This window comes from Coregonus clupeaformis, chromosome 30, assembly GCF_020615455.1.
Source record: "Coregonus clupeaformis isolate EN_2021a chromosome 30, ASM2061545v1, whole genome shotgun sequence".
NCBI classification, from domain to species: Eukaryota; Metazoa; Chordata; class Actinopteri; order Salmoniformes; family Salmonidae; genus Coregonus; species Coregonus clupeaformis.
In genome coordinates, this window is record NC_059221.1 from 47,674,973 (window position 1) to 47,700,308 (window position 25,336).

Below are 25,336 nucleotides of genomic sequence, written 5' to 3' on the forward strand. Positions count from 1 at the left end.
ATCCAATATATTCCTTATAATCATAAATAATGGATGTTTGTCTCATAGAGATAGATAGAGGACTCATCTTTGTATCTGTGCCATAATGGTATATGTGACTGCACCGGGATCTCCATTTTAGAGTAGTCAATTTTCTTCTCAATTTCTGTTTGAAAAAAAAGTGAAATACTAGTATTGGTGATTTACCACAACCTGCAGTTCTAGAATCCTGAACAAAGTCTTGTGTGTAATGTATTTATTGTGGCCACTAGATGGCGGTAAAGCTATTTACAAACCATAGGCAACCCAATTTGAAGAAGTAGAAGTCAACGCTCTGATCATTGGCTGATCGCTCCCAACCCATAGGAATCCCAGTTGATTCATTCAATGGGTTGAAAACCTCAATGGCAATTTCCATGCTAAAACGGGTTGTATTCATTTAGATTCCTCTATCTATCTCTATGGTGTATCTCTCTCAGCACGACCAGGCAGGTTAGTGGGGAATGGAGGGAGGCAGAACAACATAAAAACATTTCAATTTCCCAGGTCATATTCGACCACTGGTAGACGCTGAATAAATAAAACAAGGTCAAGTACTAAAGTCCATCTGTCTTGGTTTTCAGAACGGTCATCTTAACACATTACAGCTGTTTTTACAATACCTAACAGTAGTTTTAGTGTTTTAACCATATAAAGTCAACCAAACCAAACCCACCCCTGTGAGGTGTCCACAATAACAGAAACACAACCACACACACACCCACCAGCACGGTAAGAAATTGCACATTCAACACTCCTTGGTGCCATAAAGGACTCTTAAAACATTAATGTAATGTAAACATAAACAGAGAAATGCACAAATGTCATTCATTCATATTGCATTGAATATGGCTCAGATTTTTTTTTACTATTCTCTCTCAAGCATACAGCACACACACACACCCTCTCTCCCGCTGTCTCTCTATCACACAAACACACACATGCACGCACACACAAGTCTAAAAGAACTGAACACACACAAATACACACACACACAGTCTGTAGGTATGTACAGTCGTGGTCAAAGGTTTTGAGAATGACACAAATATTAATTTTCACAAAGTCTGCTGCCTCAGTTTTGATGATGGCAATTTGCATATACTCCAGAATGTCACGAAGAGTGGTCAGATGAATTGCAATTAATTGCAAAGTCCCTCTTTGCCATGAAAATGAACTTAATCCCACAAAAACATTTCCACTGTATTTCAGCCCTGCCACAAAAGGACCAGCTGCCATCATGTCAGTGATTATCTCGTTAACACAGGTGAGAGTGTTGACGAGGACAAGGCAGGTGTGAGTGCATCTGCACGCACAGTGAGGCGAATACTTTTGGAGGATGGCCTGGTGTCAAGAAGGGCAGCAAAGAAGCCACTTCTCTCCAGGAAAAACATCAGGGACAGACTGATATTCTGCAAAAGGTACAAGGATTGGACTGCTGAGGACTGGGGTAAAGTCATTTTCTCTGATGAATCCGCTTTCCGATTGTTTGGGGCATCCGGAAAACACCTTGTCCGGAGAAGACAAGGAGAGCGCTACCATCAGTCCTGTGTCATGCCAACAGTAAAGCTTCCACTCCCTTGGCTTCTCAGCCAAGGGAGTTGACTCACTCACAATTTTGCCTAAGAACACAGCCATGAATAAAGAATGGTACCAACACATCCTCCGAGAGCAACTTCTCCCAACCATCCAAGAACAGTTTGGTGACGACCAATGCCTTTTCCAGCATGATGGAGCACCTTGCCATAAGGCAAAAGTGATAACTAAGTGGCTCGGGGAACAAAACATCGACATTTTGGGTCCATGGCCAGGAAACTCCCCAGACCTTAATCCCATTGAGAACTTGTGGTCGATCCTCAAGAGGCGGGTGGACAAAAAAACAAAACACAAATTCTGACAAACTCCAAGCATTGATTATGCAAGAATGGGCTGCCATCAGTCAGGATATGGCCCAGAAGTTAATTGACAGCATGCCAGGGCGGATTGCAGAGGTCTTGAAAAAGAAGGGTCAACACTGCAAATATTGACTCTTTGCATAAACTTAATGTAATTGCCAATAAAAGCCTTTGACACTTATGGAATGCTTGTAATTATACTTCAGTATACCATAGTAACATCTGACAAAAATATCTCATAACACTGAAGCAGCGAACTTTGTGAAGACCAATACTTGTGTCATTCTCAAAACTTTTGACCACGACTGTACATGCAGCTCTGGTAGAGCTCTAGGTTGGGTGTGTAACGGGTCCCCAAGGCTGCATGGAGAATCTGTCTGTCTCTCTTTTCGTTGTCTGCCTAGCTGTCTGTCCACTCATCTCAGTCCCACACTGGCCTCCGGGGGAGTCTTAGAATTGGGTGTCTACAAGCCTAGCAGTGTTGGTGGGATAGCAGTAGTGGTATCCTAGTGTAGCAGTGTTGGTGGGATAGCAGTAGTGGTATCCTAGTGTAGCAGTGTTGGTGGGATAGCAGTAGTGGTATCCTAGTGTAGCAGTGTTGGTGGGATAGCAGTAGTGGTATCCTAGTGTAGCAGTGTTGGTGGGATAGCAGTAGTGGTATCCTAGTGTAGCAGTGCTCGTAGTATGGAGGGTGCTGGGTGCTGTCCCTGCCTCACATTGCTGTGTGTCTTTGGCACACGTCTGAATGATTCACAAAGGCCTTCTGGGAAAATACATATGTTGAAACTATGTTTAGTACGTGGTTTAACCGTGGTTGAACCGCATTGGTACAGTATGTAAGGCTGCAGGGCCGCACTGAGAGAGGGTCTGTGTGTCTGTGAACCCTCACCTCTGATCCCTGATCCCTGACCCCTGACCCCTAACCCCCGGAACCCTAACCTAGCCCGGACCCTGGCATTCAGTGAACAACAGGCAACTCCATACCCCAACACTCCCATAGGTTTACAATCAATCAATAAATTAATAAATTAATAAAACCAATAATAAATAATGATTTCTATTAAATTCTATCCTGTGCAGGATAGGACAGAGTAATGCTGATTATGGAGTCTAAAGCGCGTCAGGCTGCTCCTGTCTGTCGGTCCATCCGTCTGTCCATCCCTCAGTCAATCTATGGAGGTGAAGGGGGCTTAACTCTCTCCTCCATCTCTCCTCCTCTTCTCCCTGTCTTCCCCTCTCTCCGAGTGTAGCATTTTTTCCTCTCTCTCTCTCTCGCTCTCTCTCATACAGCAGTCTCCAGATCTTCGTGGGAGACAGTGGTAGGGTGCTGTTTGCTGGTCAGGTAGGAGGCCAGCTCTTGGTCCCCCGCGTTACGAGCTTGTTCCACTGGCGTCTTACCCTGTGAACACACACAGACACACACACACGTTTGTGGTTACTTACACTCCACTAAACAAACTCTCTCTTATGTGCTCGCTTGCCTTTGTGCGTGCGTGTCTGTGTGTGTTTGTGCGGTACAAGTGTGTGTGTGTGTACTGTGTGTGTGTGTGAGTGGTGCAGTGTCTGTGTGTGTGTGTGTGTGTTAGGTTCTAACCTTGAAGTTGGTCTTGATGATGGAAGCTCCGGAGTCCATGAGAAGACGACACATAGCGTGATGCTTCTGAGAGGCCGCTTTGTGCAAGGCAGTGTCTCCTCTGAAAACACACACATGAGCACACACTTCACGCAAGCTACAGGCTGCCTGATCAGTTTGAGGTATAGCAAAGTTACATTAGGCACAGAAACAAGACATTCTTCAATGTTAGACCCTCAGATAGACAACAAAGCCATCAGACAGTGGGTGACTTACGTTTCTCTATCGGTTAAATCCAGGAGCACCTTTGACCCTAAAAGAAAGTAAACAGAGCAAACATTTTATGTTTGCAAAAAAGCTCATTTGACGGATGCAATAAGAAGCAACACACACACACACACACACACACACACACACACACACACACACACAGGCACACACTCACCGTGCTCCAGTATGAAGCAGACCAGTTCAGTGTGTCCGTGCTGGGAGGCCAGGTGTAGTGCACTACAACCCCTAGAATCCCTCACCAGAAGGCTGGTCCCACGAAAGAAGCTGCCCGACAACTGAAAGAGAACCAGGAAGAACAAAGTTATAATAGAAACATATGTATCAACTTCAGTAGTGCATATTACATCAGGAATGACTTTGAGCTTTTTCTAGTATGACACTCAGAGGTTTGCTAGGGACAAGGTAGAGATATCTAACCGTAGTCAGGTCCCCAGAGCAGGCAGCCGTCAACAGTGCTAGAGAACACACACACCACTATCAGTTAGACAATGTTATAGGGTTACACATGAGTTAACAGGAATCATTCCCACTGTAAGGCAGGGTTTTTATAGATGAACAACATGGGTTTAGAAATGTTCTTCTTTCAAAAGATGCAAAATATCCCACCTTGTTCCTCAGATGTCAGAGGGCTCCTGTATCAGAAAGACAAATAGATGAGAGGACTGCAACTCTCAACATGAAATAACATTATAGGTGTGTGTGTGTGTGTGTGTGTGTGTGTGTGTGTGTGTGTGTGTGCGTGCGTGTGAGTGTTTTGCGGGTCTGTGTGTGTATGCATGTGTTTACACATCTGTGTATGTGAGTGTGTGGGTCTTTCTCTCTCTCCCTTTTTCTCTGTCTCTCACCCAGAGTTGGGCTCCACCACCAGGTCAGGCATTTCTGTGGCCTGTCCCCCCGCTAGTCCATCGTGGTCCAGGATAAACACCTCTTCCTGGCAGATTTCTGTCACATAGTGCAGGTGCTCCTGGGCCTTGTCTATACGGTAGAAACGGTCCGCAGACGTAGCTGGGGAAAGGACACTTTGTTTAGAGAGAACAGTTTACTGTCACACAGTCAATGTTTTACAGTCACACTGTTATACCGCGTTACCAAACCTTATTTAGAGAGTTCAGAGTTCCACTTTACATGAGGAATAACGGCTGGAGATGTGCGTATATACAAGTAGGCTAAAGCTCTGGCTCATTTACAGAAATGCTGATTCATGTTTTGACCCTAGGTGAGTGATGTCACTGAGTGATGTCACTCACAGTCCAGGAAGCTCCAGTTAGGGGACAGTCTGTGAGCGGAGCCAGGTCGCGGTAGACCTCGACACTCATCCTACAGAAAGGGGAGGGAAGGGATGAGCAGTTCAATAATGACTCATTGATAACATAGTCAAACCTAATAGATTAATAGATTGAAAGATAGACAGATAGGAACCTGGTAATGCACTCGGTGGCCAGCAGATGGAGCCTGATGAAGATCCTGTTAGAAACAGGAAACCCAGCAGTGTTTCAGAAAATAGAACAACCATCATAGTCAAATCATATTGGTGTGAGTGTGTGTCTGCCTGTGTGTGCATGTGTGTATGCAAGCATGTCGTGTGTGTGTGCGCATGTGTGTGTGTTCTCACCTCCTGTAGCCTGTCTATGTAGAGTCTACAGGTCTCCAGGTCACAGTCCCCTCTCACCACCACAATCCCCACAGCGATCGCTGCAACACACACACACACGTACACACTTTATTAATGTCTTTCCTAGCTGCAGGACACACATGGACGCTTCATCAAAGACACACACACACACTCACAGATGTCTCGGAGTCGTTCCTTGTCGAACTGTAGTCTGTCGTAGTCCTGCAGACTGATACGGTTGACTCTGAGGCGCAGGCGCTCGGGGACAGCATGGGGGCTGCAGGAACACATACACACGCACGTTGAAACGTCTCAATCAACATTACGTATTGCTTTATTTATTTTTTTCTGTTCAGTACCGGAACAAATAGGATGTGTGTATTTTCCCTTTTGCATTGATTGTGATCTAGCTATGCCAGGATAGAGTACACTGTGCTACATATACTGTAGCCACAACAGTACAGAGCAGGACAGGGTGGACTCACACAGAGACAGACACCAGGAGACAGCACACGAACAGGTTAGAAGGGTTCAGCATGCAGCAGCAACCGTATACTTTAGACATTAGACACACTTCCTGTATACGGTACACAACACACACATAAACACAAACAAATAACTTAACTCTCTTTTTCTCACTCAGTTTCTCTCCATCTTTCTCTCTCTCAGACACTCTCTCAAACACACACACACACACACACACACACACACACACACACACACACACACACACACACACACACACACACACACACACACACACACACACACACACACAGGGTTCAGGTACTTACACAGAGAAGGAGTCAGGGGGAGCAGAAAGACGGCGCAGGTCTGCTGCACACACTTTCTGAATACTGCAGTCGTACACACACACAACAGGGTAGGGCGAGTGAGGGGAAAAACACCGGCCCAGAGGGGAGACAGGTAAGTATCAAGGAAAGAGAGAGGGACAGAGGAGTAGACATGAAGGTGAGAATAGAGGGAAGAAAGAAAACATGAAAAGGAGAGGAGGGGATGAAGACATGGAGGAAGCCCATGACAGACAGTAGTATTGCAGAACACTGAGACAACAACACAGCTTTAGTTACTGTAGATGAGTAGAACCACACTGTGTAAAGAACAACACACACAGTGGCAGCTAGATACACACACAGGTATTAGTGCTGTTGGGACGATCTGGTAAAAGGTGGTAGTAAGCGGAACAGATGGTTAGAGGAGAAACTAACAGTGTGAAGGGAATATAATGAGAGACATCCCTGAATAAGACCAAGAAACAGAACTGTGGGTGGGTGTGTACAGAGCAGTGGGTTTACACCTTGAGAGATGTTACACTAAGGCAGCGCCTAGTTTGAACCTGTTTCTCCTTGGTGTATGCTTCTTTCCAATAGAAGGCAGGCACGGCATCGAAACTAGCACTGGTTATCTTTCTCGTAATCGGTGTAAACGTACACTTAGACCCATTCATAGTGTCCATTCTGTAGCCCTGGGAGCTATGTGACTCACAGCAGGACTCTGAGGCCTTTACCCTTCTGTACACCGCTGGCTTAGTTCCACAGGAAGAGGGAATGTGTGTGATTCACCGAGTCAGCTCGGGGATTCGAACCAGCGACCGTTCGGTTACTGGTCTTAACTGCTAGGCTACCTGCCACCATTCTAGTTAGAGAGTGTATGTTTGATTCACTCGTTGAGTGAGGGCAGTGAGGTTTTGATCCCTAGTTCTATGTTGGCCTATATTCTTGGTGTGTGTGTGTGTGTGTGACTCACTCATTGAGCAGGGGTACTGAGGTTCGTCTTTTGCTCTTCTGTACCATGTTGACCTGGTTGCGTAGGGAGATCCGGAGGGTTGAGGGGGCCAAGCGACACGGCTCTCCATCCACCTACATCCATACACACACACACACACACATACATTACATATCAAATACAGTCTGACTGGCGGTTGTATCCCTGTCGTCTAGGACTGTGTTGTATTTCTGTAGCATGGGCCTGTGTTGTATTTCTGTAGCATGGGCCTGTGTTGTATCTCTGTATAGTGTGGCTCTGTGTTATACACTCACAGGCCAGTTTATTAGGTACACCCATCTAGTACCGGGTCAGACCCCCCTTTGCCTCCAGAACAGCCTGAATTCTTTGGGGCATTCTACTACGTGTCGGAAATGTTCCACAGGGATGTTGGTCCATGCTGACGCGGTGGCATCATGCTCTATTGGGTTGAGTTCTGGGGACTGCGCAGGCCACTCAAGTAAACTGAACTCGCAGTCATGTTCCAGGCAATGTTTTTCCACTCCTCAATTGTCCAGTGTTGGTGATTGCGTGCCCACTGGAGCCGCTTCTTCTTTTTAGCTGATAGGAGTGGAACCCTATGTGGTTGTCTGCTGCAATAGCCCATCTGTGACACTGATGTTGTTCGTTCCGAGATGCCGTTCTGCACACACACGTTCTGCACTGTTATTTGTCTGTTTGTGGCCGGCCTGTCAGCTTGCACGAATATTATTATTTTAAAAAATGTTCGGTCATTTAGCAGACACTCTTATCCAGAGCGACTTACAGGAGCATTTAGGGTTAAGTGCCTTGCTCAAGGGCACATCGACAGATTTTTCACCTAGTCAGCTCAGGGATTAGAACCAGCGACCTTTCGGTTACTGGCACAACATCTGGTATACATGGTATACATGGTATACATCTGGCCCTTCATTGGACACTGTGTTAACAAACCTCCAAACGAGCTTCAATGCCATACAACAATCCTTCAGTAGCCTCCAACTGCTCTTAAACACTAGTAAAACTAAATGCATGTTTTTCAATCGAACGCTGCTGGCACCCGCCCACCCGACTAGAATCACCACTCTCGACGGGTCTGACCTAGAGTATGTGGACAACTACAAATACCTAGGTGTCTGGTTAGACTGTAAACTCAACTTCCAGACTCACATAAAGAATCTCCAATCCAAAGTTAAATCTAGAATCGGCTTCCTATTTCGCAACAAAGCCTCCTTCACTCATTGCCAAACATGCCCTCGTAAAACTGACTATCCTACCGATCCTTGACTTCGGCGATGTCATTTACAAAATAGCCTCCAACACTCTACTCAGCAAATTGGATGTAGTCTATCACAGTGCCATCCGTTTTGTCTCCAAAGCCCCATACACTACCCACCACTGTGACCTGTACGCTCTTGTTGGCTGGTCCTCACTACATGTTCGTCGTCAAACCCACTGGCTCCAGGCCATCTATAAATCACTGCTAGGCAAATCCCCGCCTTATCTTAGCTCATTGGTCACCATAGCAGCACCCACCCGTAGTCTGCGCTCCAGCAGGTATATCTCACTGGTCATTCCCAAAGCCAACACCTCCTTTGGCCGCCATTCCTTCCAGTTCTCTGCTGCCAATGACTGGAACGAATTGCAAAAATCTCTGAAGCTGGAGACTCTTATCTCCCTCAATAACTTTAAGCATCAGTTGTCAGAGCACCTTACCGATCACTGCACCTGTACACAGCCCACCTGAAATTAGCCCACCCAACTACCTGCACCCCAGTATCTCTATTTGCACATAATCTCTTGCACATCTAGCATTCCAGTGTTAATACTATTGTAATTATTCTGCACTATAGCCTATTTATTGCCTTACCTCCATAACTTGCTACATTTGCACACACTGTATATATATTTTCTGTTGTATTTCTGACTTTATGTTTTTTACCCCATATGTAACTCTGTGTTGTTGTTTTATTGCACTACTATGCTTTATCTTGGCCAGGTCGCAGTTGTAAATGAGAACCTGTTCTCAACTGGCTTACCTGGTTAAATAAAGGTGAAATAAAAAAATTAATAAAATATAAAAAAACACTCTTAACCACTAAGCTACCTGCCGCCATTCTCCTTTGACTTCTCTCATTAACAAGCTGTTTTCGCCATGAGGGCTGCCGCTGACCGGATGTTTATTGTTTGTCGCACCATTCTCTGTAAACCCTAGACACTGTCGTGCGTGAAATACCCAGGAGGGCTGTCGTTTCTGACATACTGGATCTGGCGAGTCTGGTACCAACAATCATACCACGCTCAAAGTCACTTAGGTCACTCGTTTTGCCCATTCTAACGTTCAATCGAACAGTAACTGAATGCCTCAAAGCCTGTCTGCCTGCTTTATATAGCAATCCATGGCCACGTGACTCTCTGTCTGTAGGAGCGATCCATTTTCTTGAACGGGGTGGTGTACATAATAAACTGGCCAGTGAGTGTATATCTGTAGCATGCACTATAAACCCCAATGTGTTGTCATTACTCAAAACTTTTGAAGAAACCCGTTTCACTTAATATATCTGAATAGTTACTTAAAGTGATTTTGTGGTCATTACTCAAACCGATAGAGCCACTGCAACCCTAGGGGGTCCAGATTTGAGTTGTATCAGCTTGAAAAAAAAGATGTAACGCTCTCACTAAGCCACGCCTCCAATATAATTTAATTGTGTGCCTTGCCTTTTCGAGTGAATTGTAGTGTTACCACCCATGACTCTATGTGTTAGTGACAGAGACATGGTTGTTGAATTTGTTAATTTTCAGTCCTGTGGCCTTCACCAAGTGAGTTCCTAGGTGAATGTTACCATAACAATTAAACTCTTTATGACAATACATCACATAAGGCCTTATTTTGAGGCCTAGCTTTACCCTAATACAGCGGCCTGAAACTCATGGTTTACAGGCCACATCAGGCCCGCAAATAGGGTTGGAAAGTTCCAGTAACTTTTACCAAAATTCCCAGATTTTCTAAAAACCTTGGTTGAAGTATTTCCAGGAATCTTCCAACCAGAACTTCTGGAAAACCTGGATAATGTACCAGGATTTTGTCTACATTAATGCCTACATTTGTTTTTGCTACATTTATTATATAACAGACACCTTAATTATATTATGTGAGCTAAACATAAAAATAAAAGAACAAATATATAAAAACATTTTCCTTAAAGTATAATTTTTAGAAAGTTGTAATGTTACTGTCTCCAATACAACAAAAAAACACTTAAATACATCACATTTTCTAAATACATTTAATTTTCAAATTACATTCCTATGGAGGACTGCTCGTTCTGGGGAGTGCCAATTTGGCCGACCGGTGGCTTCAAACCCTCTCCCTGGCCAAAACATAGTATCAGCAATCCAGGGTCTATATACATCATTGGTTGTATTGCTAGTGTGGGCCTGTGTTATATATCTGTAGTATGGGCCTGTGTTGTATCCATTTAGTGTTGGCCTGTGTGATATCTCACCTGTACAGCGATGGTCTTAAAGGTCGTCAGAGTCACCTCTCTACACTGGTGCAGCCTCTCACCATGACCTCCTACCTGCAGTGCCGCCTAGGGGACAGGAAGAGGAATTACACCCTTTTGTTTAGAGTCACAAACACTCTCTCACACACGTGCACTCACAAACAAACACACTCTCCTCTCTCTCTCTCTCTCTCTCTCTCTCTCTCTCACACAGACACACACACACACACACACACTCACACACATGCACTCACAAACAAACATTCTCTCTACCTCTCTCACACACAGACACACACACATACACTCACAAACAAACACTCTCTCTCGCTCTCTCACACACAGACACACACACACACACTCACAAACACACACACACTCACAAGGGAGGACATGGTGAATCCGATGACTTCGATACAGCCGTCGTCATGGCGCTGAGGCTCAAAGTCCCGGTGGTCTCCTGTGTTCCCCCACGGCATGGTGCCTGCACAGTACCTACCACACACACACACACACACACACACACACACACACACACACACACACACACACACACACACACACACACACACACACACACACACACACACAAACACACAAACACACACACACACTTTTTAAAACACACAACATCCTCAAACACTCCCTCACAAAAACACACAGTATGGTGCATGCATAATACTATCGGTAGGTTATGGACAGACAACAGATCTATCAACACCGTCAGATAGAGACAAAGGTGACCTGGGATGGGGGGTTGGGTGAATAGCTACCTGGGAATGTTTAAGAAGACGATGCACTGGAACTTCTGTTCCTGGATCTTAGGAGTGAGATCTGTCCCGTCACACTGGTACAGAGAAAAATATGTTAATGGAGTACAGTAAATTAATGTAGAGCGATTCCAATTCCTGAGTCAGGGACCAGTCCAGCGGCAGGTTTATTATCAGGCTGTCAGGGCGCTCTAACCCAAACTGTCAGCCTGTGACACTGTGTGTGTGTGTGTGTGTGTGTGTGTGTGCGTGTGTGTGTGACACTCACCACCACTCTGACGTGTTTAGACAAATCCCTGGAGCTCCTCTGGAGGAAGTCAGAGAATGCAGCCTGAGAGGAAGCAGAGACAACTCCTTACATTCTATATACACCTTTCTCCCTCTCTCTCTACACCTCTCCCTCTCTCTCTACACCTCTCCCTCTCTCTCTATTCCCTCCCTCTCTACCCTCCCTACAAATCCCTCCACATCCCTCTCCTCAGCCCTTTCCCTCCTTGCCCCATTTAGTAATGTGGTGTTAAGTCTGTCAGGTACTCACCCCTGCATAGAACATCTTGTTGCGGAAGCGGCTGTTGAATTTCTCAGGGTTGGCTTCTGCAGGGAGGAGGAGAGATACAACAGTTACAATCTGTGTCCTATTGTAGTCCGACAGCTAAAGGAATAATGCTTATAGTCCTGAGAGACAGTACTGCTCACCTCTGGATTCGTGGAACTCCAGTGTGACGTGGGCATCGAAGCCCAGGCTGAAGTAGTTGTTGAACACATTCAGTGGGAGCTGGAGACATACAGAGAGATGTAGAGAGTGAAAAAGAGGGGAGCACACACAAAAGAGGTACAAAAAGGTTGAACTATGCTTTCACTCACCTTCCCCATCACTCACCCCTCCCTCTCCCCTTGACCCCTAACCCCAGACTGACCTTCTGTGTGCCCTCCTCCGGCTGGGCGGGGCTTCTCTCCACCTGAAGGTTCCATCTGTCTAGCTGCACCACAGAGCCGTCCTCCACCTGACACAGTACCTTGGACACCGGCTCGTCTGTATAACCCTACACAGAGAGAGAGACAGGTTATAACCCTACACAGAGACAGGCTATAATCCCACACAGAGAGAGACAGGTTCATTCAGGTAAACTGATCTCATTTATATTCCTTTAAACTGAAGCTTGAGACAAAGGGAATGGGAATAGGACAATAATATCATTTCAAGTGTTAGAAAGAGAATGAGAGTGACATATCCAGGACACTGAGGTCAGACTGTTTGCCGCCTACACAGTCAGACGGGCGGACACACACATGCACACACACACACACACACACACACACACACACACACACACACACACACACACACACACACACACACACACACACACACACACACACATACACACATACACACACACACAGTGACAGAGTAATGAAGGACTTTTAAGTAAATAAGTACCTATTATGTCTGTCTCTCTGTCACAGTAATAACCATTGTAGCCCTAACACAGCTGAGGCATCACATACAGTATTCAATAGCCATGTACATTAACACACTATAAAACCCTAACAAATCTGCTGCAGTGGATTCTTCCCTTATTATTAATAAGCAAATGTTCAAATCAAATTGTATTTCTCACATGCTTGGTAAACAACATGTGTAGACTAACAGTGGAATGCTTAGTTACAGGTCATTTTCCAACAATGCAATGCAGAGTTAAGATAAATATAAAATTGATCAAATAAAAATATAAATAGTGAAACGAGGAATAAATACAGAGTGAATAACGAATAACAATGATGAGTACAAATAGCATGGCGATATACAGGGAGTACCAGTACTGAGTCAATGTGCAGGGGTACGAGGTAATTGAGGTAGCTACAGTATGTATATATAGGTAGGGGAAAAGCGACAAGGCAACAGGATAAATAATATACTGAGCTGTGGCAGCAGCATATGTGGTGAGTGTGAAAGTGTGTATATATGTGTGTGTGCACGTGAGAGTGTGTTCAGTTGAACTCAGAAGTTTACATACACTTAGGTTGGAGTCATTAAAACTTTTTCAACCACTCCACAAATTTCTTGTTAACAAACTATCGTTTTGGCAAGTCGGTTAGGACATCTACTTTGTGCATGACACTAGTCATTTTTCCAACAATTGTTTACAGACAGATTATTTCACTTATAATTCACTGTATCACAATTCCAGTGGGTCAGAAGTTTACATACACTAAATTGACGGTGCCTTTAAACAGTTTGGAAAATTCCAGAAAATGATGTTATGGCTTTAGAAGCTTCTGATAGGCTAATTGACATCATTTGAGTCAATTGGAGGTGCACCTGTGGATGTATTTCAAAGCCTACCTTCAAACTCAGTGCCTCTTTGCTTGACATCATGGGAAAATCAAAAGAAATGTCACGCCCTGACCTTGAGAGCCCTGTTATTTCTCTAGTTAGTTTGGTCAGGGTGTGAATGCTAGAATATCTAGTTTATCTATTTCTATGTTGGCCGGGTGTGGTTCGCAATCAGAGGCAGCTGTCGATCGTTGTCTCTGATTGGGGATCATACTTAGGCAGCCATTTTGCCTACCTATGTTGTGGGATCTTGTTTCTGTTTGGCTTGTTGGATGTTTAGCCTCTTGAACTTTACGTTCTGTTGGATTTTGTTATTTTGTTGGTGTTTATAATAATAAACGACTATGTACGCATACCAAGCTGCACCTTGGTCCGATCCTTTATACAACGAACGTGACAATAAATCAGCCAAGACCTCCACAAGTCTGGTTCATCCATGGGAGTAATTTCCAAACGCAGCCGTCATACCGCTCAGGAAGAAGACGCGTTCTGTCTCCTAGAGATGAACGTACTTTGGTGCAAAAAGTGCAAATCAATCCCAGAACAACAGCAAAGGACCTTGTGAAGATGCTGGAGGAAACAGGTACAAAAGTATCTATATCCACTGTAAAATGAGTCCTATATCGACATAACCTGAAAGGCCGCTCAGCAAGGAAGAAGGCACTGCTCCAATACCGCCATAAAAAAGCCAGACTACGGTTTGCAACTGCACATGGGGACAAAGATCATACTTTTTGGGTCTTATGAAACAAAAATAGAACTGTTTGCCCATAATGACCATCACTATGTTTGGAGGAAAAAGGGGGTTGCTTGCAAGCCGAAGAACACCATCCCAACCGTGAAGCATGGGGGTGGCAGCATCATGCTGTGGGGGTGCTTTGTTGCAGGAAGGACTGGTGCACTTCACTAAATAGATGGCATCATGAGGAAGGAAAATTATGTGGATATATTGAAGCAACATCTCAAGACATCAGTCAGGAAGTTAAAGCTTGGTCGCAAATGGGTCTTCCAAATGGACAATGACCCCAAGCATACTTCCAAAGTTGTGGCAAAATGGCTTAAGGACAACAAAGTCAAGGTATTGGAGTGGCCATCACAAAGCCCTGACCTCAATCCTATAGAAAATTTGTGGGCAGAACTGAAAAAGCGTGTGCGAGCAAGGAGGCCTACAAACCTGACTCAGTTACACCAGCTCTGTCAGGAGGAATGGGCCAAAATTCACCCAACTTATAGTGGGAAGTTTGTGGAAGGCTACCCGAAACATTTGACCCAAGTTAAACAATTTAAAGGCAATGCTACCAAATACTAATTGAGTGTATGTAAACTTCTGACCCACTGGGAATGTGATGAAAGAAATAAAAGCTGAAATAAATATTTCTCTCTACTATTATTTTGACATTTCACATTCTTAAAATAAAGTGGTGATCCTAACTGACCTAAGACAGGACATTTTTACTAGGATTAAATGTCAGGAATTGTGAAAAACTGAGTTTAAATGTATTTGGCTAAGGTGTATGTAAACTTCCGACTTCAACTGTATGTGTGTGTGTGTGAGTGTGAGTGTGGCGTCAGTGTGCATATGTTATGTGTGTGTGGGCATACACTACCGGTCAAAAGTTTTAGAACACCTACTAATTCAAGTGTTTTTTTCTATTTTTTTTACTATTTTCTACATTGTAGAATAATTGTGAAGACATCAAAACTATGAAATAACACATATGGAATCATGTAGTAACCCCAAAAAGTGTTAAACAAATCAAAATATATTTTATGTTTGAGATTCTTCAAATAGCCACCCTTTGCCTTGATAGCTTTGCACACTTTTGGGATTCTCTCAACCAGCTTCACCTGGAATGCTTTTCCAACAGTCTTGAAGGAGTTCCCACATATTCTGAGCACTTGTTGGCTGCTTTTCCTTCACTCTGCGGTCCGACTCATCCCACACCATCTCAATTTGGTTGAGGTCGGGGGATTGTGGAGGCCAGGTCATCTGATGCAGCCTTCCATCACTCTCCTTCTTGGCAAAATAGCCCTTACACAGCCTGGAGGTGTGTTGGGTCATTGTCCTGTTGAAAAACAAATTATAGTCCCACTAAGCCCAAACCAGATGGGATGACGTATCGCTGCAGAATGCTGTGGTAGCCATGCTGGTTAAGTGTGCCTTGAATTCACCAGCAAAGCACTACCACACCATAACACCTCCTCCTCCATGCTTTTCGGTGGGAAATACACATGTGGAGATCATCCGTACACCCACACCGCGTCTCACAAAGACACGGCGGTTGGTACCAAAAATCTCAAATTTGGACTCCAGACCAAAGTACAGATTTCCACCGGTCTAATGTCCATTGCTCGTGTTTCTTGGCCGAAGCAAGTCTCTTCTTCTTATTGGTGTCCTTTAGTAGTGGTTTCTTTGCTGCAATTCAACCATGAAGGTCTGATTCACACAGTCTCCTCTGAACAGTTGATGTTGAGATGTGTCTGTTACTTGAACTCTGTTATTAAGCATTTATTTGGGCTGCAATTTCTGAGGCTGGTAACTCTAATGAACTTTTCCTCTGCAGCAGAGGTAACTCTGGGTCTTCCATTCCTGTGGCAGTCCTCACGAGAGCCAGTTTCATCATAGCGCTTGATGGTTTTTGCGACTGCAATTGAAGAAACTAAAAGTTCTTGAAATTTTCCAGAGTGACTGACCTTCATGTCTTAAAGTAATGATGGACTGTCGTTTCTCTTTGCTTATTTGAGCTGTTCTTGCCATAATATGGACTTGGTCTTTTACCAAATAGGGCTATCTTCTGTATACCACCCCTACCTTGTCACAACACAACTGATTGGCTCAAACGCTTTAAGAAGGAAAGAAATTCCACAAATTAACTTTTAAGAAGGCACACCTGTTAATTGAAATGCATTCCAAGGGACTACCTCATGAAGCTGGTTGAGAGAATGCCGAGAGTGTGCAAAGCTGTCATCAAGGCAAAGGTTGGCTATTTGAAGAATCTCAAATATAAAATATATTTAGATTTGTTTAACACTTTTTTGGCTACTACATGATTATTTCATAGTTTTGATGTCTTCACTATTTTTCTACAATGTAGAAAATAGTAAAAAATAAATAAAAACCCTTGAATGAGTAGGTGTTCTAAAACTTTTGACCGGTAGTGTATGTAGTGTATATGTGTGTGTAAGTATGTGTGATTGTGTGGGTAGAGTCCAGTGTGTGTGCATAGAGTCTGTGCAAGAGAGTTAGTTAGAAAAGGGTCAATGCAGGTAGTCCGGGTAGCCATTTAATTACCTATTTAGCAGTCTTGTTCAGCAGTCTTATGACTTGGGGGTAGAAGCTGTTCACGGTCCTGTTGGTTCCAGACTTGGTGCACTGGTACCGCTTGCCATGTGGTAGAAGAGAGGACAGTCTATGGCTTTGGTGGCTGGAGTCTTTGACAATTGTTTGGGCCTTCCTCTGACACCACCTGGTATAGAGGTCCAGGCCCTAGTGAGCTCGGCCCCAGTGATGTACTGGGCCGTACTCACCACCCTCTGTAGCGCCTTGCGGTTGGGTGCCTTGCGGTTGCCAAGCGGTGATGCAGCCAGTCAAGATGCTCTCAATGGTGCAGCTGTAGAACTTTTAGAGGATCTGAGGGCCCATACCAAATATTTTAAGCCTCCTGAGAGGGAAGAGGCATTGTCCTCTTCACGACTGTGCGGGTGTGTGTGGACCATGTTAATTCCTTAGTAAATTACAGCCCCATCGATGTGGATGGGAGCGTACTCGCCACTCTGTTTCCTGTAGTCCACGATCAGCTCCTTTGTCTTGCTGACATTGAGGGAGAGGTTGTTGTCCTGGCACCACACTGCCAGGCCTCTGACCTCCTCCCTATAGGCTGCCTCATCGTCTTCGGTGATCAGTCCTAGCACAATCGTGTCGTCAGCAAATTTGATGATGGTGTTGGAGTCGTACACGGCCACGCAGTCGTGGGTGAACAGGGAGTACAGGAGGGGACTTAGCACACACCCCTGAGGGGCCCCCGTGTTGATGGTCAGTGTTGTTGCTTACCCTCATCGCCTGGGGGTGGCCTGTCAGGAAGTCTAAGATCCAGTTGCAGAGGGAGGTGTAGTCAATGAACAGCATTCTTACATAGGTATTCCTTTTGTCCAGGTGGGAGAGGGCAGTGTGGAGTGCAATAGAGACTACGTCATCTGTGGATATGTTGGGTTGGTATGTGAATTGGAGTGGGTCCAGGGTGTCTGGGATGATGGTGTTGATGTGACCCATGACCAGCCTTTCAAAGCATTTCATGGCTATAGATGTGAGTGCTACAGGGCGATAGTCATTAAGGCAGGTTACATTGGCGTTCTTGGGCACAGGGACTATGGTGGTCTGCTTGAAACAAGTTGGTATTACAGACCGGGTCAGGAAAAGATTGGAAATGTCAGTGAAGACATTTGCCAGCTGGTCAGCGCATGCTCTGAGTACGCGTCCTGGTATTCCGTCTGGCCCCGTGGCCTTGCGAATGTTAACCTGTTTAAAGGTCTTACTCACATCGGCTACGGAGAGCGAGATCACACAGTCATCCAGAACAGCTGGTGCTCTCATGCATGGTTCAACGTTGCTTGCCTCGAAGCGAGCATAGAAGGCATTTAGCCCGTTTGGTAGGCTCGCATCCCTGGGCAGCTCGTGGCTGGGTTTCCCTTTGTGATCCATGATTGTTGGCAAGCCCTGCCACATCCGTTGAGCGTCAGAGCCGGTGTAGTAGGATTCGATCTTAGGTCTATATTGATGCTTTGCCTGTTTGATGGCTCGTCGGAGGTCATAGCAGGATTTCTTGAAAGTGTCCGGATTAGTATCCCAGTCCTTGACAGTCCTTGAAAGCGGCAGCTCTAGACTTTAGACGTCCTTGATGCACTTATTTATTCTGAAGAGAGACAGACAAACAATCTCTCCCTCATACTCTCTCTCTCTCGCTCGTCTCTTTTCTCTTCTCCTCTGACTCAGGCAATCAGAGTGACAAAGGTTGTTTCACATCACATACACATACACACTTAGCTTTTGTGTCAGCGAACGTGCTGATGACAGCAGCACTCTCACCAACAGGACAAACACACACACACACAGTGGCGCTGTGGCAGGTGCAGGAGAACAGAGAGAACAGGCTGTATGCGGATAAAACAGAGCAGACAGACAGAGCAGCAGCTATGAAAGGACAGTCTAAAAGGACACAGACTCAAAGAGAACAGGACAATACCTGCAATAAACCACACTAATTACTGCTGCAATACAGCAGTTCTTTCAGTAAGGGTAGATAAGACAGAGTCTACTGTGTTGACTGTGCTATAGATAGTAAGATGACTAGATAGGGTCAGAGTCAGACAGAGGGCAATATATACAGTACAAACATCATGAGACACACACATGCATAGAGGGCACAAGGGCATGTGCCCCCTCTGCTTTACAATTTTTCAGATGTTAAATGAATTAACTTCATTTTTAAGCCCATGTTTTATCCAAATTATTTATAAAAAGATCGGTCAGCGGTATTTTGCGGAGGGGGCACACCGACTGGACCAGGCAAAGAGTACCCCCGCCCCCCACCCTATTCTCCCTAGTAAGTGGTTGCTTCCAGGGTGCACCACGGAGCAAAGATATGCTAGGCAGGACGCTAGATACTCTAGTGCGTGCAGACAGTAGGAGAAAGAGTGTAGTCACACAGACAGTTTTTGATTTGATTTGAGCTGCTGGTGATGGGCAGGACTCACAGGAGGTATGTTTGTAAATGAATTTGATCAAGCTATGTAGCCTATTGATTCCTTCTTGATGAATAAATACAATGAAAATGTTTTGTTACTTCTCTGTTATACTAGCCACCTAGCAATTTTATGAAGTTGGCTTTAGCTAGCCAGCTAGATAGGGTCCCAATCTCCCAACCTAATTACTAGCTACCAAGGCATTTCAGGCTATCAATCAAGTTAGAGTAACTATCTTAGCTAGGATGCCTGCTGGCAAGGTTTCTAGACTTGAGAAAATACTAAAATGTCTTATGACACTATATACCAGCGTGACAGTTGTACTAAACTCCTAAGGCAAAAATGTTCTTAAAGAATCAATGTGCATCATTAATTAAAATGACATTTGAACAGGTAAAGAGGTATGATTAGATAACCTACGCAGAAAAATATACATACTGTATTTTTTACATAGAATTAGGTATAATGATTATGGCTCTAGATTGCAGGGAAAGTGTGTTTCAGGTGTTTTAAAAGTACACAATTCTCTGACTTCCAGAGGGGGGCCAGCCCCTCTACAGTCCACCCCCCCTCCATCCTCACGTACTTCGTGCCCCCTCTAAAAGAATGGGTGGATGACACCCCTGTGCGGGCGCACACCAGCGCACACATGCCGCAAACAAACACACACGCACATCCACACACAAAGGGCAGCTTACCCCTCCCCAGTTGAGGGTCCTGGCGAGGTCATTTCCTGTCCCCAGAGGAAGTACAGCTACAGGCGGATGTGGGGTCATTCCTAATTCATCCAGAGCAGACAGGATCCACCCCACCTAAGGTGAGAGAGAGAGAGAGAGAGAGAGAGAGAGAGAGAGAGAGAGAGAGAGAGAGAGAGAGAGAGAGAGAGAGAGAGAGAGAGAGAGAGAGAGAGAGAGAGAGAGAGAGAGAGAGAGAGAGAGAGAGAGAGAGAGAGAGCGAGAGCGTAGAGGGGGCGCTGTTAATGAAGTTCATTAATGCTGTGAATAATGTCCAGGGTCCTGGGACATGCTCATACATCTTAACTATGTCTGTGTGTGTTGCCACCAGGTGGAGCTGTGTTCACACACAGTAACATATATAGCACTGTTTATCATCTAGCACCCTCAAACTCAACTCTGGACCTCGAAGCCAGTTCCATTGTTCCTCTCTAATCAGGGACTGTTTTAGACCTGGGACACCAGGTGTGTCCAATTAATTATCAGAGAACAGAAAACAGTAATAACATGTTCATTCTCTCACCGTCCCGTCTCCTCCACAGGCCAGGATACGTAGGTTTGGCACTTTCCTGTACAACTCCAACCTGGGAGACAGGATGTACAGAGGTTAGGTTGTAGAAAATAGTGTATAGGGTGTAGTGTGTGGTATATAGGGTGTAGCATGCAGGGTGTAGTACTCACGCCTCTCTGAGTCCTCCCTGGGAGAGATCAAACACTTGGCGAGGGTTCAGGATCCACATAAACATCTGTAACACCTTAGCACCCTGAGACCCAGAGAGAGAGAAGGAGGTTAGGGTCAGGGGTGAGGGATGAAGGTAGCTAGGGGTTTGTGGGCCAGCAGTTAGGGTTATAGGTCAGGAATCATAGGTTAACTTACCTGGTTGCCTCCGCTCTTGGGGTTGACAAAGACTAGAACAGGTTTCATCAGAGGGGAAGGAAGGGGCTTCAGCATGAACGGACGCCACTTTGATTCCTAATGGGAGCAAAAGATATTAGCAAGAGTCTACCCCTTGTCAGCAAATAGAACACGTTTGTACACACATCCCATAGAGGGGCAGAGAACAGTACTCACGTCAGTTCCTTTCTTACTGGTCCTTCTTTTAAACGATGTGCGTTTTTTCCTCCTTGTAGAGTTTTTGAACGAGCTCTGTGAGAGGGGAGAGAGAGAGAGAGAGACGCATTAAGGCATGCTCCACAGATCAACCCTAGAGCACATACAACACCTACACACAGAGCTGTCTAGCTGCTGGTGTATGCTGAGGTCAGTTGAAGTTGACAGTAATAAGAAGAGACAGCAGACTCTAAAAGGAGTGTGTAAAGTATGAAAATGTATGCACTCGCTAACTGTAAGTCGCTCTGGATAAGAGCGTCTGCTAAATGACTAAAATGTAAATGTAAAGGAGTGTGTGAATGAGTGTGTAAAAGAGTGTGTGAAGGAGTGTGTAAAGGAGTGTGTAAAGGAGTGTGTAAAGGAGTGTGTAAAGGAGTGTGTGAAGGAGTGTGTGAAGGAGTGTGTAAAGGAGTGTGTAAAGGAGCGTGTGAATGAGTGTGTAAAAGAGTGTGTGAAGGAGTGTGTAAAGGAGTGTGTAAAGGAGTGTGTAAAGGAGTGTGTGAAGGAGTGTGTGAAGGAGTGTGTAAAGGAGTGTGTGAAGGAGTGTGTAAAGGAGTGTGTGAAGGAGTGTGTGCCCAAGCACGTGCGTCTCCTCCTGGCTGTTTGCCTGATGTGATGTGATGTGACGTGAAGGCTGCCTGTTGAACTGTGTGTGCTCTAGGGTTGAGCTGTGGTTGAGCTGTGTGCGTGTGTGAATCTGTCCGTTTTTGTGTGCGTGTGTGCGTGTTGTGTTCTCACCTGTGGCTTCCTGACTTTGATGATCCAGGAGGGGGGGACAATGACCCCGGCGTGAGCCCCAAGAGAACAGGGCTCCTCAATCTGATGTAGCTGGAAACATGTCACCTTGTTATGGAACTAAGGGGGAAAGGAGAGGAGAGGAGAGAGGGAGGAGAGGAGAGAGGGAGGAGAGGGGGTACAGACACTCTAATAGAGAAAAACACACACCCACAGCCCCAATACACACACACACACACAGAGAGAGACAAACACACAGACAAACATACAGACAAACACACAGACACTACTCACAGCTTGTTTGCACCAGGAGCAGCTGATGGCCACAATCTCTTTACTGTGGAAGAACTTCTGCTGGAAGCTCTACAGGACACACAGGATTAGTCATGTTATTCATTCAGATATACACAATACACAGGATGTACTGTATATCCTTAAAGTGTAGGTGTGTGTGTCTTACCTTCCCACACTGTCTGCATTTCCCCTCTTGGCGGCGCCGGTGCACCCAGTGATGCCTCAACATATTCTGCCGAAGACAGGGAGGAGGGGGAGGGAAAGAAAGAGAGCAGTCAAAGACTGACATATACAGTAGTTCTCTCTCTCACACACACACACACACACACACACACAGGCACACCCACACACATATCAGAGACACACCATCATCAGATGCTGACTCACATCTCTGAGGCAGCGAGAGCCTCCTTCTCTAAACGTTGGTTTACAGCGGAAGTTAATCTGAGAGAGAAAGAGAGGGTGGGGGCAGTGAGAGATGGTAAGGATGTAGCGTCAGGTGTGCTTTATCAGATTGACTTGTTGAAAGGGAGAATTGTAATGTGTTACCTTGTCGAGCTGCTCGATGCAGGCGGTGTGGACTACGATCTTACACACTGCACACTTCCTCCTGGGGGCAGACTTCTTAAAAGAGAGGACACACACACACAGACACACAGCAGAGAGAGCAATGAGACTCACGTAGACACACGCACACAAGCGTGCGCACACACACAGAGACAAACTGATAAATCTGCCCGCTCTGATCAAGTCACAATAAAATAGTTGTTGACGCTTGAAAAACATCAAATACACATTTAGCCCATAATGTGTTAGAGAGAGAGAGCGAGAGAGCGAGAGAGAGAGAGAGAGAGAGAGAGAGAGAGAGAGAGAGAGAGAGAGAGAGCGAGAGCGAGAGAGAGCGAGAGAGAGCGAGAGAGAGAGAGAGAGAGAGAGAGAGAGCGAGAGATAGAGACAGATGGGAAACTAGAGAGAGAGCGAGAGCGAGAGCGAGAGCGAGAGCGAGAGAGACAGAGAGAGAGAGAGAGAGAGAGAGAGAGAGAGAGAGAGCGAGAGAGAGCGAGAGAGAGAGAGAGAGAGAGAGAGAGAGAGAGAGAGAGAGAGAGAGAGAGAGAGAGAGAGAGAGAGAGAGAGAGAGAGAGAGAGAGAGAGAGAGAGAGAGAGAGAGAGAGAGAGAGACAGATGGGAAACTAGAGAGAGATTACATTTTGGCCTGCTCTTACTAGCCTCTCTTTATCCTATTCAGACTAATGACAGTGTTTGTCTCCTCTCCACTAAGAGATATTAAAGGCCCAATGCAGCCATTTTTATATCAATATCAGATCATTTCTGGGAAACAATTACAGTGGGGAAAAAAGTATTTAGTCAACCACCAATTGTGCAAGTTCTCCCACTTAAAAATATGAGAGAGGCCTGTAATTTTCATCATAGGTACACGTCAACTATGACAGACAAAATGAGAAAAAAAAATCCAGAAAATCACATTGTAGGATTTTTAATGAATTTATTTGCAAATTATGGTGGAAAATAAGTATTTGGTCAATAACAAAAGTTTCTTAATACTTTGTTATATACCCTTTGTTGGCAATGACACAGGTCAAACGTTTTCTGTAAGTCTTCACAAGGTTTTCACACACTGTTGCTGGTATTTTGGCCCATTCCTCCATGCAGATCTCCTCTAGAGCAGTGATGTTTTGGGGCTGTCGCTGGGCAACACAGACTTTCAACTCCCCTCCAAAGATTTTCTATGGGGTTGAGACTCTGGAGACTGGCTAGGCCACTCCTGGACCTTGAAATGCTTCTTACGAAGCCACTCCTTCGTTGCCCGGGCGGTGTGTTTGGGATCATTGTCATGCTGAAAGACCCAGCCACGTTTCATCTTCAATGCCCTTGCTGATGGAATCACATGGCCCCATTCATTCTTTCCTTTACACGGATCAGTCGTCCTGGTCCCTTTGCAGCAAAACAGCCCCAAAGCATGATGTTTCCACCCCCATGCTTCACAGTAGGTATGGTGTTCTTTGGATGCAACTCAGCATTCTTTGTCCTCCAAACACGACGAGTTGAGTTTTTACCAAAAAGTTCTATTTTGGTTTCATCTGACCATATGACATTCTCCCAATCCTCTTCTGGATCATCCAAATGCACTCTATCAAACTTCAGACGGGCCTGGACATGTACTGGCTTAAGCAGGGGGACACGTTTCTGGTGTCCTTTGACAGCTCTTTGGTCTTGGCCATAGTGGAGTTTGGAGTGTGACTGTTTGAGGTTGTGGACAGGTGTCTTTTATACTGATAACAAGTTCAAACAGGTGCCATTAATACAGGTAACGAGTGGAGGACAGAGGAGCCTCTTAAAGAAGAAGTTACAGGTCTGTGAGAGCCAGAAGTCTTGCTTGTTTGTAGGTGACCAAATACTTATTTTCCACCATAATTTGCAAATAAATTAATTAAAAATCCTACAATGTGATTTTCTGGGAAAAAAATTCTCAATTTGTCTGTCATAGTTGACGTGTACCTATGATGAAAATTACAGGCCTCTCTCATCTTTGTAAGTGGGAGAACTTGCACAATTGGTGGCTGACTAAATACTTTTTTCCCCCACTGTAACTTTTAACATTAAATTCTCATGTACCGAATGAAAAATACAAGTTAAATGGGTTTCCATCACATTTTCAACGCTACTGATGGTTTTGTCACAAAAAAGACAGGAAAAACTGAATTTTGACTACACTGGGCCTTTAAAGGCAATGTTAGAGGTACTAGGTAATGTCAGATAATGTCAAAGCCAATGCACTATAGTAACTCCACTCTACTCCTGCTCTCTGTGTCCCTCTAACACAATGTAAATACATACAACTAATAAAACTTGAAATTAGAAATATAGACCTCAGCATAACACTGTTATAACCAGTGCTCTCCTCACCCTCGCTGCCTCTCTCTTCTCTGACCACTCTCTTTCT

The 25,336-nt window shown here is 45.0% G+C and overlaps 1 protein-coding gene across 1 annotated transcript in view; it reads right to left on the minus strand.

Moving 5' to 3' along the window:
• Window positions 1-2,154: 2,154 nt before the first annotated feature.
• Window positions 2,155-25,336, minus strand: part of LOC121546233 (diacylglycerol kinase iota-like) — a 53,018-nt gene continuing 29,836 nt past the window's right edge. The window contains exons 4-32 of the mRNA XM_041857332.2: window positions 22,924-22,998; window positions 22,762-22,818; window positions 22,541-22,606; window positions 22,375-22,443; window positions 22,084-22,200; window positions 21,307-21,381; window positions 21,112-21,207; window positions 20,916-20,998; window positions 20,758-20,818; window positions 20,199-20,312; window positions 12,341-12,466; window positions 12,120-12,198; window positions 11,962-12,017; window positions 11,692-11,754; window positions 11,427-11,500; window positions 11,037-11,148; window positions 10,657-10,743; window positions 7,154-7,266; window positions 5,563-5,663; window positions 5,387-5,466; window positions 5,194-5,238; window positions 5,022-5,091; window positions 4,620-4,779; window positions 4,381-4,406; window positions 4,192-4,229; window positions 3,929-4,049; window positions 3,760-3,796; window positions 3,505-3,604; window positions 2,155-3,309 (exon numbers count right to left, since the gene is read on the minus strand). Of these exons, the coding sequence (XP_041713266.2) occupies window positions 3,193-3,309; window positions 3,505-3,604; window positions 3,760-3,796; window positions 3,929-4,049; window positions 4,192-4,229; window positions 4,381-4,406; window positions 4,620-4,779; window positions 5,022-5,091; window positions 5,194-5,238; window positions 5,387-5,466; window positions 5,563-5,663; window positions 7,154-7,266; window positions 10,657-10,743; window positions 11,037-11,148; window positions 11,427-11,500; window positions 11,692-11,754; window positions 11,962-12,017; window positions 12,120-12,198; window positions 12,341-12,466; window positions 20,199-20,312; window positions 20,758-20,818; window positions 20,916-20,998; window positions 21,112-21,207; window positions 21,307-21,381; window positions 22,084-22,200; window positions 22,375-22,443; window positions 22,541-22,606; window positions 22,762-22,818; window positions 22,924-22,998 (2,418 nt within the window). The 3' untranslated portion in view covers window positions 2,155-3,192. The remainder of the gene's footprint in view (window positions 3,310-3,504; window positions 3,605-3,759; window positions 3,797-3,928; window positions 4,050-4,191; window positions 4,230-4,380; window positions 4,407-4,619; window positions 4,780-5,021; window positions 5,092-5,193; window positions 5,239-5,386; window positions 5,467-5,562; window positions 5,664-7,153; window positions 7,267-10,656; window positions 10,744-11,036; window positions 11,149-11,426; window positions 11,501-11,691; window positions 11,755-11,961; window positions 12,018-12,119; window positions 12,199-12,340; window positions 12,467-20,198; window positions 20,313-20,757; window positions 20,819-20,915; window positions 20,999-21,111; window positions 21,208-21,306; window positions 21,382-22,083; window positions 22,201-22,374; window positions 22,444-22,540; window positions 22,607-22,761; window positions 22,819-22,923; window positions 22,999-25,336) is intronic.